Genomic DNA, 17,241 nt, shown 5'->3' on the forward strand with positions numbered 1-17,241 from the left:
GCCTGTTAATGCTGGTGTAATTGTTAATAGTACTCTAAAAACCTGCTAATTTGGACAGTAAATTAGATGGACACAGTATCTAAAAAGGAAACAAAACAAAAACATCAATTTGTACAGTTTTAAAGCCTTCATTTTCTTTTTAATACATGGGGGCAATTTTCACACATTTCACTTGTTAAAATTAATTGACTTTTTTTTTCAACGTTTTAGATTCAGTGGGTACATGTGCAGGTTTGTTCCCTGGGTATATTACTTGATGTTGAGGTTTGGGATAGGAATGATTGCATCACCCAGGTACTGGGCATAGTGCCCAACAGTTTATCAACCTCTGGCCCTCTGGCCCCCTCCCTCCCTCCCTCCCTCCCTCTCCCTTCTAGTAGTCCCCAGTGTTTCTTGTTGGCATTTTTATGTCCATGAGTAACCAATGTTTAGTTCTCACTTATAAGTGAGAACATCCGGTATTTGGTTTTCTGTTATTGTGTTAATTTGCTTAGGATAATGGCCTCCAGCTCCATTCATGTTGCTGCAAAGGCCATTATTTCATTTTTGATGGCTTTGTAGTATTCCATGGTGTATATGTGCCACATTTTCTTTATTCAGTCCACCACTAATGGGCACCTAGGTTGATTCCATGCCTTTACTATTGTGAATAGTGCTGCAAGTGCATGTCTTTTTGGTAGAATGATTTATGTATTTTTTGGTATGTACCCAGTAATGGGATTGCTGGGTCTAATGGTAGCTCTGTTTTAAGTTCTTTGAGAAATCTCCAAACTGCTTCCCACAGTGGCTGAACTAATTTACACTCCCACCAACACTGTATAAGTGTTCCCCTTTCTCTGCAGCCTCACCAACATCTGTTGCTTTTTGACTTTTTAATAATTGCCATTTTGACTGTTGTGAGATGCTATCTCATTGTGGTTTTGATTTGCATTAGAATTGACTATTTTTAATCCAATCATTACTACTAGATATTCATATTGTTTCTAATTCTTAATATGGTAATAAATATCCAGGGAGATAAATATTTGTGCATATCTACAGGTTATTTCCTAAAATTAGGATTTCTAGGTCAAAACGTATGCACATTTCTAAGAAATATGAAATGTAACGTCACATTTGCCTACAAAACATTTGTATCAGTTTATATTCCCAGTAGCAGTATATGAGAAGGACTATTTCTTTCTTTTTTTTTTTTTTTTTTGTTTGAGACGTAGTCTCGCTCTGTCACCCAGGCTGGAGTGCAGTGGCACGATCTTGGCTCATTGCAAGCTCCGTCTCCCAGGTTCACGCCATTCTCCTGCCTCAGCCTCTCAAGTAGCTGGGACTACAGGCGCCTGCCACCACACCAGCTAATTTTTTGCATTTTTAGTAGAGACAGGGTTTCACCATGTTAGCCAGGACAGTCTCGATCTCCTGACCTCGTGATCCACCCGCCTCCACCTCCCAAAGTGTTGGGATTACAGGCGTGAGCCACCGCGCCCAGCAAGAAGGACTATTTCTAATATAAGATTTTCTAATTCTTCTTAACCTTTGTCAACTTTATATGTGAAAGAAAAATATTTTTCTGTTGTAATATTTTTATGACCACTGACTTTGATTCTTTAAAAATATATTGGCCATTTGTGTATATTTTCTGTTGTGAATTGCTTATTTCTTTTGATCCATCTGTTAATAAGGTATTCCTCTTTTTCTTACAGATTTATAAGAGCTCTATGAATATTAAACCTTTATCATTTATAAAAAGATTAATTTAAGTAAATAATTGTGTTACAATGTTGTCTCCTCGCTCCAGCATAAGGCTTTTGTTGCATTGTTCTCTTTCTACCATTATCACTGGTTAACATCTGGTTAATAGAATGTTTCAGTGTTTTATATAAAGACCCATCCATAGGTATTCTCCTCCACTCACTCTTCCCCAACTAAAAAAATCATTTAAATGTAGCTTTCCCTCTTCTGATAATAAAAATAATATTCAATGTGAAACACATTATAAACTGTGCTAAGCCACGAAGATGTTAATTTTTCAGTTTAGAACTGGAGAGATTTATTTTTGACTTTATTTCCTTTACTCTTACTGAGGAGGTCTAATCAACACATGATCTAAATGCTGTTAATAAAACATATTCTGCAGGGAAATGTGACTTAGAAGGAGTCTATTACCAAGAATCTTATGAAAAATAAAAATCTATATAAAACTATAGTTTTAGAAAATTATAATAATTGACAAATTGCAGAAAAAACCTACAGGTGCAGGGAATTTACATCATTTACAGAAGAGTTGGGATGGAATTTAGAGGAGTTTCTGAGACAGTATTTTCTTAGCTAGAGAAATTCTTATTAGCAAGTAACATAAATTAGGCAGTGATAGGTAGATGCATGAGAATTTCCCCATTCTAACAAATTTTATTTAGTATTTTCTTATATGACCTGTTAAATACATTATGAAATCTGCTAGTTTGCAGATGACCTTTAACTTTTATGATGTATAAAATGGCAAGAAGTAATAATGGTATCTTCTCAAGATTGTAGAGTACAAAATTTGCATTGTGGGCAAATATAAAATAATGTTTAAAGAAAAATGATTTAAACCATGCATTTTAATTAACTAACATATATGATGACAGAATGTCTAAGAATTGAATAGGGCTCACTGTAGACAACTCCCTAAAGATATTTAACTATTTAGCTGCTAGAGTCAAATAGATAAAATGGCAACTATCACTTTGAAATATACTGAGGGAAAAACGGAGAAAGAATCACCCCAGCTTTCCATAATCTTTTACAATACCTTTTTGCAGTTCTGGTCGCTATACCTCAAGAAAACAGAATGAGGCTAAAAAGTCAAGCAAAGATGACCCAAGGAAGATTTTCTTTGGGAATGGGGAGGGTAGGGAGAGTTCTACATGAAGAAAAATTAAGGAAGGAAATTGTAAAGAATATAAGCATATATTCATAAAACTCTAAATTCATATATATTCATAAAACTCTAAATATGCTAATAAAAGAGACCCAAATATACACAATTCTATATAAACTTCTTTAAAAAAACCACAGAAATGAGGAAAAGTAATAGTGATCGGCTAGAAACTAATGGAATGAGAAAGTGGCCCAGATATGGCTGAGTGTGATCATTACTTTGGGATAAAGGGAAACCAGCAAATGATGACTAAGAAACAGAAGAGATTAAAAATTCAAAGAACTGGCCATGCTTAGTGGCTCATGCCTGTAATCCCAGCACTTTGGGAGGCTGAGGTGGGCAGATCACAAGGTCAGGAGTTTGAGACCAGCCTGGCCAACATGGTGAAACCCCATCTCTACTAAAAACACAAAAATTAGCTGGACATGGTGGCAGGCGCCTGTAATCCCAGCTACTCAGGAGGCTGAGGCAGGAGAATCACTTGAAACTGTTAGGGAGAGGTTGCAGTGAGCCGAAATCGCACCACTGCACTCCAGCCTGGGTGAAAAAGCGAAACTCCATCACAAAAAAAAAAAAAAAAAAAAGTTCAAGGAACTGGAAAGAAGTATGTGTAATTATATGAGAAGGGATATGAAATAAAAGAGGAAAGGACACTGGTTTAAATTAACTCTAAATAAATTTAGTTAAATTAAGGGAAGAACTTTGTGGCAGAAGGAAGCAGATAAAAAGAACTCTGATTTCTTTGATTTTAAGATGCATCTTTCTTTCACATTTTAACATTTCTGAAATTAGAGAACATATCTTGTGCTATTTTTTTTTCTTTCACCAAAATTTATGAATTGAGGGTACTTTTTCCAATTGATGGTGCCTTAGAACAGAGAAACTAGTGTTTAAATGCTAATGAATTTAAAGTACTTTGCTAAATGAGATAGAAACTAGAAGTTAGTTCTATGATTTCCTTTGAATTTGATTGTCGTTATTCTAGTATCTTCAACAAAAACTGCTAACTACCCTTATCCATATGTTGCTTTTCTAGACATATGGCTATGCTTGTAGACATTAAGAAGCTAGTAAAGCAAATAGTACAGAACTATCTAAAGAGTCTGAGGAGGAATATGTTCATACTAGTTTCAAAGTGGATAGAATAATTCAGAAAGGAAATGCTTACATTTTAAGGAGGTGGTGGTAGACAATCAAATGATATACAAATCATATCTATAAGGTTATGAACCCGAATATCTTACATGGCTTACTTTACAATCATATCCTGAATACAAATCTTTTGAGGGAAAATGGCTATAGTAAGTGAAGGCCACAGGGACATGAAAAACAATCTCTTCATTCTTCAGAGTACAGATTTGACTCACAGTTGAATGAGTTGCTCAGGGTTATAAACAAGTCAGCAGGGCCTCTGACTACTAACTGAAAGACTGACTAACTGACCTCTTCAGTTGCATTCTCCAGCATTATTACAAATAAATATTTACAGAACTGCATTACTTACCAAGCATGGTAGGGTAAATATCCACAAGAGAAACCACATTTGATACTTGTAGGCCGGCTTTAATTCCTGGTCCCATCATCAAAAGTGGAACATGCACACTAGCCTCGTACATGCTCATTTTATAAAACTGTCGATGTTCCATGGCCAGCTCTCCATGGTCTGAGGAGTATATGACAATAGTTTTCTGAAGAAGATCTAATTGATGAAGGGCCAAAATAATTTCACCTACAATAGAAATCATGATAAACCAATTAAAACTTTCAGTTCATGTTTTATTCTATCACATTAAGTTTATAACCACTCTACCCTATAAGAGTTTGTTACTATGCTTCTTAACATCTGAATATTACCTACTGTTCTCAAGTTAAGTCTAAAGTTGACAGTGGTCTGTCTACTGCTTGCTCTTCAGCTGACTAGAGGAAGAAGAAAATATAATACCCATGGGAACTCTTGCTCAAAGCTGCTTATCTGGAGATCATGCCGGCTTGTTTTCTAGGTTTCTACCAGAGAAGAGGGGAACAAATCTTCCCCTTAGTGCCTTGAATGAGAAAAGAAAGATCAGTCGGATATGAGCACTTTACATGTCTCAGATGATAAAAAGATTGGTATCACCTCTGACCCACAGTTTCTGTGCAACAGGAAGTGATAAGAGCAGTCAGAACTCCTCTTCTCTGCTACTTTTTCTCCCAAATCTCTAAGCAATCACCAGATCATGCTCATAAAGTTGGCTGAGGATTATGGAAATCCCACCTTTGAAGAAGGGCTGGAAGCAGGACAGATAGTGTACAAGTTTGATTTAGCATCTTCTTGGATAGGGAATAATGGGACAGTAAAATTCCTCTGACCAGTTCCTGTCTCAGTGTTCTCGAACTTCCTCCTACTGTAATTAAGAGAATCACAAGAAAGCACAGGCCAGAGAGAGGGGTCATCCCTATTTTGGCAGTTCCTAAATCTGGGTAGAAGAGTGTATATTAATTTAAAAACCTACAGATTCTGAGGTGTAATCAGGATTGACATTCACTGCTCTATGGAGTTATTCGCAGAGTTGAGACTCTCTTGATTTTTCAGCTGGACAACTGGAATTACTTACTAATCGGTCTTGCCCCTACTCCTCTTTCCCCTACTTGTACTATCCTGGTGTCTATCTTTCTAAATTACCTAATCACTCCATTGTGTCACATCCCTGCTTGAAACTTTTTCATAGCTGCCCACTGTCGAATTCTTTAGCATAACAAGCAATGCCCCTGTCCACTCTCCACACTCAGCACCCTTGGCTACCTGCTAGACCTTTACCTTTCAACAATCCTAACCTGCTCAGAACCTCCTAAACACACACCATATTAGTTTATGCTTTCTTGCCTCTGCATATACTCTGCCATTTATGGTGAATGCCCTTTCTCCCACAGTCTACTTGACAAATTCCTATTCTTCCTTTATGACCCAGCTCAAACATGCATTATCTCTCTAGCAAAGCACCATTCCCTGCTCTTCTAGGTAGAGTAAATCACTTTGTTCTTCAGGATGCCTACAACTTGCATATTACTGTAGTTACAACAACACATTGTAATTCTTAGCATTTATGCTCATTCAATAAATGTTTACCGATTATGCTCATTCAATAAATGTCTAACTGGCAATAAATAATTGCCAGTTAGAATGGTAATTATTACAAAGTCAAGAAACAACAGATGTTGGAGAGGTTGTGGAGAAATAGGAATGCTTTTACACTGTTGGTGGGAATGTAAATTAGTTCAGCCATTGTGGAAGACAGTGTGGCAACTCCTCAAAAATTTAGAACCAGAAACACCATTTGACCTAGCAATCCAATTACTGGGTATATACCCAAAGGAATATACATCATTCTATTACAAAGATACATGCACATGTGTGTTCACTGCAGCACTATTCACAATAGCAAAGACATGGAATCAACACAAATGCCCACCAACAATAGACTGGATAAAGAAAATGTGGTACATCTACACCATGCAATACTACGCAGCCATAAAAAGGAATGAGATCATGTCCTTTGCGGGGACATGGATGGAGCTAGAAGCCATTATCTTTAGCTAACTAATGCAGGAACAGAAAACCAAACACTGCATGTTCTCACTTATAAGTGGGAGCTGAACAATGAGAACACATGAACACAGGGAGGGGAACAATACACATTGGGGCCTGCCAGGGAAGGGAGAGCATTAGGGAAAATAGCTAATGCATGCCGGGCTTAATACCTAGGTGATGGGTTGATAGGTGCAGCAAACCACCTTTTACCTATGCACACGTTTACCTATGTAACAAACCTGCATACCCTGCACATGTACCCTGGAACTTAAAATAAAAATAAAAGAATGTCCCTGCCCTCATGAAGCTTGTGTTCTTCTAGGGAGACAGATGGTAAACAGACGAATAATTAGTATTACTATGTAAACAACCTGACAAGGTATAAAGTAAGCAGAATGATGGAGCTGGCACACTGAGTTAGAGTGGTTGGGGAAGACATCCCTGAGGAGGTAACAACTGAGCTGGGATCTAAAGACAGAATAAGCCAGCCATGTAGAAAGCAAAGGGAAGGGTGTTCCAGGCAGATGAAACAAAATATAAGACCTTGAGGTGGGAAAAGACACTAGATTGTCCTTAATTTTTTTTTCGTTTGTTTGCTTTTGAGACAGAGTCTCACTCTGTCACCAGGCTGGAGTGCAGTGGTGTGATCTTGGTTCACTGCAACCTCCGCCTCCCGGGTTCAAGTGATTCTCCTGCCTCAGCCTCCTGAGTAGCTGGGACTACAGGCGCACACTGCCACATCCAGCTAATTTTTGTATTTTTAGTAGAGATGGGGTTTCATCATGTTGGCCAGGATTGTCTTGATCCCTTGACCTTGTGATCCGCTTGCCTCGACCTCCCAAAGTGCTGGGATTACAGGCGTGAGCCACAAATGTCTTTAATTAATGAGTGATTTCTTAATAGTATTCAACATACTGTACTCCCCCAGTGCCCAACATAGTGCCTTACAGCTAGTAGGTACTTAATGTTTGTTAACAAACACAATGAACAGTATTAAATACTATTTGGTGAAAAGACCGGTGTAGATTTAAAAATTTACAGGCCAGTCGCGGTGGCTCATGCCTGTAATCCCAGCACTTTGGGAGGATCATGAGGTCAGGAGATTGAGACCAGCCTGACCAACATGGTGAAACCCCGTCTCTACTAAAAATACAAAAATTAGCTGGGCGTGGTGGCGCGTGCCTATAATCCCAGCTACTCGGGAGGCTGAGGCAGGAGAATCGCTTGAACCCAAGAGGCAGAGGTTACAGTAAGCAGAGACCCCACCACTGCACTCCAGCCTGGAGACAGAACTAGACTCTATCTCAAAAAAAAAAAAAAAATTAAGATACAATATATTCCATAAATTTTGTAACTTGATGTAAGGGAGTTGCTACATATTTTTCTTCTCTGAAGAGACATCAAGAGTAGTATTCCCACACTCCCTACAGCAACATTCTTTCATTTTAATAGATACAGATGAATGAATGGCTATAAACTTTCAAATGCAATTTCTAGTATGCAAATGGGAGGACATTCTCTAACATCAGAGAATATCAATGAAATACAATTTGACAGATGTGCTCATGATTAAAGAAAATTACTTAAGATCTTATTTGCATTGAGTACTTGGAAAGTCCTTATGAGTCCTTAAATACTTTTTTTTTTTTTTTTTTTGAGACGTAGTCTTGCTCTGTCACCCAGGCTGGAGTGCAGTGGCACGATCTCCACTCACTGCAACCTCTGCCTCCCAGGTTCAAGTGATTCTCTTGCCTCAGTCTCCCAAGTAGCTGGGATCACACGTGCGTGCCACCACACCCGGCTAATTTTTGTATTTTAGTAGAGACAGGGTTTCGCCATGTTGGCCAGGCTGGTCTCGAACTCCTGACCTCAGGTGATCCACCTGCCTCAGCCTCCCAAAGTGCTGGGATTATAGGCATGAGCCTATACATTTTTATACCTGGCCAATACATTTTTATACTTGCTATATTATAAATAACTTGTCCATATGGCCTTTTTGCTTCTTGCTGTATACTTTTCTATTTTTACCCAGTGAATTTTTTTTTAACAAAAAACATTCACTTGTCACTTCCAAAGTTTACTCTGTACAGAAGAGGTGCTACCTACGCTTCACTAGTACAATTATGCTTCATTCCTAAGTGCAGCAAAATAAATGACATTAATTTATGAAAATAACTTTTGTTATAAAACAGATTTTTAAACCAGGGTTTTTCCACACATGAACTGGAAACTTCCATAGCTCTATAAGTGAACAGGCAAAATGTTCTTGACAGTCATGTGATGAAGGCAGGTTTAGTTTTGAGGTGGTCTTGAGCTTGAATGAGGGAAGAAAATTCGGTATGATTCTGGACCAGAATATACATGGAGAAACTTTAGTTAAGCCATGCTCTAAAGGGCCTGGGGAGAATGAATTTGTTTCATGGTTATTATAAGTTTTGGGGAGTCACAAGATTCCACAAGTAAATTTTCTCATCTCTAGAAACCTAAGCTGCGTTACAATTACCCATCACATGTGTACCTGTGCTTGGCTGAATATTGATTCCTGTTTAAGGACAGTAAAACGTTTCAAGTAGATGATAGCCTTCTGTGACCCTTTCTTTATGTGTGAATAAATCTGAGCATTTATGAATCTGAGAATTTCTGAATCATTAAGATATAAAGAGCTTTTCATTCTATCAATAATGCAAGTTATCAAGTTTTGATAAGTGTCAAGATTCCTATAGTTATAAGCAACTGTTGTAAGAAATATCTGAGGCTGTTCATGCAAGTCACCAAGCAGCATGATTACAGACTGTTGGAAAAATATTATAATTTTTCTTCATGTAATTGCTTATTAATTATACCACCTACCAAGCATGGCATCTGTCTCAGCACACATAGCATAATAAAATGCTCTAATATTCTTAATTTCTTTTTTTGTAAATCTTCCAGTGCAGTTTTTTGTATAAGAAGAGTAATAATCTACAGGGTGCATTTCTGACAAAGGTGACCACTTTGGGATTTTGATGGCATCATGAGACACCTAAAAAGGGGAGAAAAAACTTAGTTATGCTAGCAAAATAGTGCTATTTCTTTCCTCCAATAAGTATGTATGGTGAAATCAACAATGTTTAATTACTTAGAATAGTAGAAAAGAACAGTGTAAATATGTAAATAAAATAGTAAATCAATACATAAATTAGGAACAAATTGTTAATACTGTCATAACAAAAGGTATATATCAATATGTGTATATATATCATGAGATAGTGGTAAAATTTTTAAAAATTATACAGGCCAATAAAAAATATGAGCTATATTAGACAGTACATGCTAATCCAGAAAAGTATCCAAGCACTTTAGTATATAGTTGTGTGACCAAAACTTCAGAATCAACAACCTCAGAATACGGACTCCTTTTCTCCAATAATTCACTAGTAAAAATGACAATATCTAGTGAGATAGCCAAGCACTTGTCAAAAACAAATATGACTCTTTAACACATATAAATGCTTATGTACAGTGTTGGTAAAAAAAATTAGAACTAGATCTTGAATTCATATATATTTTAGTCATGTAACTTTCAAAAAGTTCAAACATTTACTTAGTATTTGGTTGAAAGTCATTTAACTCATGTCATTTGGCTAGTACTAACTCCAGACAAATTTTTGAAGATGAAACCACTTAGAACTTTTAAAGAAGATATAAAGTATCTAAAACACTGACATTATTTTCTTTAAAATAGGATGGACTAAATCGTGTTTCTGATTAGTTTTTTAAAACTAACTTTTAATTTCCACAGGTTTTTGGGGAACAGGCGTGGCTGCATGAATAAGTCCTTTAGGGTGATTTCTGAGATTTTGGGGCACTCATCACCCAAGCAGTATACACTGTACCAAATTTGTATGTAGTCTTTTATCCCTCACCCCTATCCACCTTCCCCCAACCAGTCCCCAAAGTCCACTCTGCATCCTCATAGCTTAGCTCCCACTTATTAATGAGAACATATGATGTTTGGTTTTCCATTCCTGAGTCACTTCATTTAGAATAACGGTCTCCAATTTCATCCAGGTTGCTGCAAATGATTCATTCCTTTCTTACGGCCAAGTAGTATTTCATGGTATGTATACCACAATTTCTTTATCCACTGGTTGAGTGATGGGCATTTGGGCTGGTTCTATATTTTTGCAATTGTGAATTGTGCTGCTATAAACACGTGAGAGCAAGTATCTTTTTTGTATAATGACTTCTTTTCCTCTGAGTAGATACCATGTAGTGGGATTGCTGGATTAGAAGGTAGTTCGACTTTTAGCTAAGGAATCTCCACACTGTTTTCCATCGTGGTTGTACTAGTTTACATTCCCACCAGCAGTGTAAAATTGTTCCCTTTTCACCACATCCCCGCCAACATCTATTATTTTTTGATTTTTTTTTTGATTATGACCATTCTTGCAGGAGTAAGGTGGTATCACATTATGGTTCTAATTTGCATTTCCCTGATCATTAGTGATGTTGAGCATTTTCTCATATATTTGTTGGCCATTTGTATATCTTCTTTTGAGAACTGTCTATTCATGTCTTTTTTCTTTGAGATGGAGTTTTGCTCTTGTCGCCCAGGCTGGGGTGCAATGGTGCAATCTCGGTTCACTGTAACCTCCGCCTCCCAGGTTCAAGCAATTCTCCAGCCTTAGCCTCCTGAGTAGCTGGGATTACAGGTACACACCACCACACCTGCTAATTTTCATATTTTTAGTAGAGATGGGGTTTCACCGTGTTGGTCTGGCTGGTCTCGAACTCCTGACCTCAGGTGATCCACCTGCCTCAGCTTTCCAAAGTGCTGGGATTACAGGCGTGAGCCCTATTCATATCCTTAGCCCACTTTTTGATGGGATTTTTTTTTTTCTTGCTACTCTGTTTGAGTTTCTTGTAGGTTCTGGATATTAGTCTTTTGTCAGATGTATAGATTGTGAAGATTTTCTCACACTCTGTGGTTGTTCATTATGCTGATTATTTCTTTTGCTGTGCAGAGGATTTTTAGTTGAATTAACTGATTAGTTTTTCAAGTAACTTAAAATTGATTTACTATTACACATTTCAAAATACAGGTAGAACATGCATCATGTGGTTTGATATGCATGAATTTCAGTTATCACAGTATTGTTAAATAATACCAGTCCCCTAACAAAATTACCCCAGTAGACTTCAGTTACCAGGGTATGTTAACTGTGAATAACTGCAAGAAGTACAAACTTTCACACTGATATGCTGCTAGCTCTTTAGTATAAATCACTGGGTATACAACAGATATGTATGCCATTCAGTGACTAATCATATTGTTTCTTTTAAAATGTGTCAGTGATTAGTTATCTGGTACATGCACAGACAACAAAGCATGTACTTGTATCCTAGTGATAAATTAATGTGACACTTTATAAAAACAGATAATGAAGAGAAGTCAACAAAGATGAACATGCAGTAAAAAAAGGAAAAGTGACAAGGCTGGAAGTGAAATTCAAATCAAATGTAAATGAAGTTATAGAAGAAATAGCTGAGCTGGGAATGTTGACACTGCTGTCATTCAAGAGACACTAGAAATGTAGCCAGAGGAACTTAGTGAAGGCACATTTACAAGCATAAATGAGGAAGGCTGTTGTGAAGAAAAGGATAAAGATGTCCCACAGAAAGCGATATTGGCAAAATTTTTCACATTAAATGAACTTGGAGATATTTCATTACATTGAAAGTGCAAAAGTTAAAATGTTGGAAGGTAATCCAAATTTAGAAAGAAACAATGACAATTTGCCAAGTCTTGGAAAAGATGCTTTCTGTGTATCATAAGTTTTATGATGAGAAGGCAAGCACTCTTCAATCTACTGGTAAGTTTTTTTAACCAAAAAAATTCTCAATGTTTCTAGTGTTTTCATTATAGTGCACTATATAAATATTAGTTTATTTTTCCTTTTTCAATTTTTAACCAAAAGTAACATAATTCAAAATATTTTGATAAATGTTTTTAAAAGTGCCAGAAAATGGTCATTTTCCCCATTTATTAAGGTTGTTTTATATGGTTTCACCTTGCATGGTCATTTTTACAATCTGGAATGGTGCAAAGTGAGAGCTGCCTACATTTCTAAGAGAATGCCTTTTAGTTTCTCTTTTTATAGACATATCCTTAGCAAATGAATTCAATCCAGAAGCAGGCTTCTGACTTTTAACACTTATTTCTGTAAAATTGTCCCTTTAGTTTTTATCATACTAGTTATTGGTCAAGTTTGAATATACAATTTTCAAATTTTTCTTTAAAAGTGATAATAAAAGAAACAATGAGCAAATACCAATAAGCCACATATATAAATCTACTTTTGAGCACACACAATGTAGTTACTTACTTTTTCAAGCCAATAAAGAGATGTGTGAAATGTTGAAGATCCAAAATTTTCTCCAGAAGATGGTGAAGGGTAAGGGTGTGGTAAATTTAATCCCAAGTAAATAACAAATGGTTCAGTGTAATTAATTGCTTCCTTTCTTAACCAATTTACTGCTTTGTCTGTATTCTGCCAATCCCTTTCCATCACTCTGACTTTCGTCCTGTTACGGATAAGATTAACCACGGGCCTGCCTTCTTGTCTGAGTAAGAAAGCAACATCTCTTGTCCACGCTTCCACACGATTACTGAGGGAGCAAAAAGACACGTATATTGTCAGGTATATTAAAAAGTTTTAAAAACATACTAAGCATACACTAAGAAAACAACATGGAAAACAATTTTTAGACTCAGTCTTGTAAATGTTCAGAATAACTATATTAGATCTCAAAAAGAAAGTTATTGAGCATTACAAATTAAAAAAAATAGAAAAAAAGCCAAGAATTGAATATTCACTTATGTGTTCTTTAAAACTGTGAAAGATTATGTAGAACGGTTAACTTTTCTTACAGCAAGATATTTAAACAAAATGTTTCAGATTCTAGTATTTCTCCTTATTTACTGGATTTTCTAATATTTTTCTTTTTTTCACTTAGAAGATATTATTCCTAACCAAAGCTACTATAATTTCCTTTTATCACTAAACATTTATAGTTTTAAAAATCTATCTACCATGTATACTTCATGTGTTGCTGAAGTTTCAGGTTTTAAATTGTTTCCAGCTCTATCTTTTCTTTATTAAAAGAACAATTTTAACTATAATCTGAGCTATCTAAGCTAATAGTGATACAAATTTCATATCCATTATAAACCAGAGATATTTTCTTTATTTCTGATTTACAAATTAAATAATTCAATTAATTCACTTTCTCAAACAATTAATTCACTTTCTCTAAATCTTTATTTTATCTGACTGCTTGATTTTTCTCAATCAAGATCTAAGTCTATGTAGCTGACATAATTGGTTAGAAAGCAGTCCTGGGCATTTCTAGGAAGCTTGCTTTTTAAGTTTCTGTTGAAATAGGTATCTCTGAAGTGATCTATCTATTGAGAAAAGTGTTTTAAAAATCCAGATACCAACTCACAAATAAAAAATATTTTATACTAAAACATAATACTCCACTTAAGAGAAATTGCAATTCATACAAAATGACTAACCACCCATATATAAGCTAAAATAGAAAAATTTTATACCCTGACTTCTGAATGCAGGTAAATAAATTTAAATAGCTATAATAAAAATTCATTTTTCTTTGTAGATATTCAATATATTTTGATAAAAATAATAAAAACCATAATTTCAGCAGAATTACATCTAACAGATTCTAATTAATTCTAACAGATGGGAAACCCTAAAATAGGAAGTTTTGTATTCATCACACCACCAAAACAATCTGACACTGGCGTCTCATCTTTTGCTTAAATCATAGCTAACTCTTACTATATGTGACTATTAGTATTGTTGCAGAGGTGGAATTTTACGGGTTTATAACACCAGCAGTATGTGTGGTAGAACTCAGATTTTGAGAGAAGGAATAGGACACATATTTATATTCTATGTTTAGGAACCAAAGTATTTTCTTTTCAATCAGAGAGTATTACATGAGAAAATATGGCTGAGAAACTATTACAACAAGCAGGCTTTTAATACAACCTAATTAGTTGCCACTCCTTGGATTAACTCAGGTTAGACTATTGTCCTGATTGTGCTAACTGACCTAACCACTGGACTTCATGATGTAGTCTAGATCATGAGCGAGTCTAGACCATCTCAAAGAAAGATTTTCAAGCCTTGAAAGATGGCTATATTGAACCCAGCTTGCATCTTTTGCTACAACAGTGATTAAGTGTGACATCATTTAACCTTTCTGGTAATAAATTTATGCCTTCTCCTTATTTTTTTTTAACTGTGTTCCTGAGATTCTTTTAACCAAGGTCCCCTTAAGTGTAAAATGGCTCAAATAAAGTTAATTTTGGCCTACTCTAATCATTATGGCCAGATTTCAAACTTGGCTTTATAACTAAATAATATGCGATTGTCCTCTAACTAAATAATATGTGATTCTCTATTATCTTAGTGGTATCCTCTCTTGCCTTTTCATAAGTATGGCTTTAGCATGATTCCCATAATTGCTGGTACTTAAGTAGAGTTATAACAAATGATTTCAAGCACTGTTAATGCAGCAGAGACAAGATTATGGTTAAAGGCAAAAGGTATTTTTACCTTTCTCAAACTTTTTCACTTCTTTGATTAGTTGACCCACGTTCACTGTGCCTGAAGTGTAAAATAACAATTTATTTCTTTGCAACTTAGTGAGGAAGAACATGAGTATAAAGTGATGTATTCAGTAGATGAATATACTACAGTAGTTTAAAATCATTTAGCACTGTTTAATGTATTCAAAAAAGATTAATAATTATAATCAATGACTCTCCATTCTACTTTCACTACTTCCTGGTCCAGCCCAACCTTCCTGGGCCATCATGAAACACAATAAGAGGAGTAGATGCAGCCTAAGCAGTAGGCTGCTACAGGAGCTGCAATTCTTAGTCCAGAAAGTCCCTCTTTCCGGCCCAAGCTACCTTCCAGTCAGTGAGTCCAACGAGTAAAATATGGAATGAGAATATGAATATGCAACTTCATAATATATTACAATTACAATAATAAGATAACTCTTTTGACATTATAATTCTCTCTACTAACCAATGTATCCAGCCCCTTCTTACAAGAGTGATGGTCTCTTAATCAGGCTAAACTATTGCACCTGGAAATCATATCTTTCGCTCATATGCTCAGAGCTACTTCTTTGTCTCATCGTTCTAAGTGTTCTTCCCCGCCACCAGTAATTGCTATAACTTTTTCCAAATAAAAGCTTTCTAATTACTTAACCACTGGGGGTATTTTGAACCAATTTTTTACCATTCCATTTCTATGTATTTTGTCCAGAATACCAAGAGTATGGTTTCAATCAGGACAATTAAAAAGGACTTGCATCAATGAGGAGGATCCAAAACTACCTGTGGCTCAGATATTTTATGATTCAATGGCTGTTCTCAATATAAATTTACCCTGCTGCTTGCAATAGGCACAGCTATACAATGTATAGTTTCCTCTACGCCAGCATCTCTCAAAGTGTAGTACAGGGATCCCTAAGGATTCCCAAACACTCTCAGTGAGCCCATGAGGTCAAAACTATTGTCGTAATAACAGTAAGACGTTATTACCTTTTTCATTCTCATTCTCTCATTACACACAGTGTGCAATGGAAGACACCACTCTAATCTATCCTCAGGTAGGAGCTCAGATATGGAGCATACCTATCTTGAAGAAGATTGTCCTCTACAAACTTAGAGAGGCTTCAGTGTTTCATTATATCATGCCCCTCTTAAGTGGCCCAATGTCTACTTCAACTCTTTATAGAAATATAAGAGGGGCTTTTCTTCTCAAAGGGATACAAATAATCACCACACATTTCTGATAAAGATATTCACAATTTGTGAATCTTGTCCTACTTCCACCAGAGGTCCAGTTCTTTATATCCTTGCTACTCCAAGTGTGGTCCATGGACCAGCAACATCAGCAGCTTCTGGGAGATCCCATAATTCCCATATGTTGTGGGAGGGACCTGGTGGGACTCACCGTAATTGAATCATGGGGATGGTTTCCCCCATACTGTTCTCGTGGTAGTGAAGAAGTCTCCCGAGATCTGATGGTTTTTAAAAGCTTTCCCCTTTCACTTGATTTTTCATTCTCTTTTGCCTGCTGCCATGTAAGATGTGCCTTTCACCTTCCACCATGACTGTGAGGCCTCCCAAGCCACGTGGAACTGTGAGTCCATTAAACCTCTTTTTCTTTCTAAATTACCCAGTCTTGGGTATGTCTTTAATGGCAGCATGAGAACAGACTAATACACCATCCTAGACTCACTGAATCACAAAGGGCATCTAAGAAGTTGCCCAAGTCATTTGTGTGTATATTAAGGTTTGAGATGCACAGTTTAAGAATTTTTTTCTGCAGAAATCCTCAAATTTTAATCAAAATTCAATCAAAATGGAGGATAATCAAAATGGGGCTTCAACAGTAGCCTATAAATAGGAGAATTATTCTATCTTGGTTCAATTCCAGAAAACAGGTGATAGCCAAATACACTAACCAACAATCAGCAGTTAAATTAGTTATTTTTAACAACAAAAAACTTCTCACTAATACAAATGAAAAACAAAACTACTTAACACATTACCAACTAATTATTACATAAATTTGTATATTTGCCATTACTGTGTGGGTTTTCTGTGGCAGTGTGCCAAATTCTACTGCTAAAATATTGGATACAATCAGTTTACAAGTAGCAC

At 36.1% G+C, this 17,241-nt stretch overlaps 1 protein-coding gene across 2 annotated transcripts in view; it reads right to left on the reverse strand.

Annotated features, from left to right (window-relative positions):
• ARSK (arylsulfatase family member K) overlaps positions 1–17,241 on the reverse strand; it is a 50,000-nt gene that overhangs the window by 9,054 nt on the left and 23,705 nt on the right. For both annotated transcript variants that reach the window (XM_517649.7, XM_016952996.3), the window contains 3 exons: positions 12,854–13,136; positions 9,336–9,507; positions 4,422–4,646 (listed from right to left, as the gene is read on the reverse strand). In XM_517649.7, the coding sequence (XP_517649.2) occupies positions 4,422–4,646; positions 9,336–9,507; positions 12,854–13,136 (680 nt within the window). The remainder of the gene's footprint in view (positions 1–4,421; positions 4,647–9,335; positions 9,508–12,853; positions 13,137–17,241) is intronic.

This window comes from Pan troglodytes, chromosome 4, assembly GCF_028858775.2.
Source record: "Pan troglodytes isolate AG18354 chromosome 4, NHGRI_mPanTro3-v2.0_pri, whole genome shotgun sequence".
Taxonomy (NCBI): Eukaryota; Metazoa; Chordata; class Mammalia; order Primates; family Hominidae; genus Pan; species Pan troglodytes.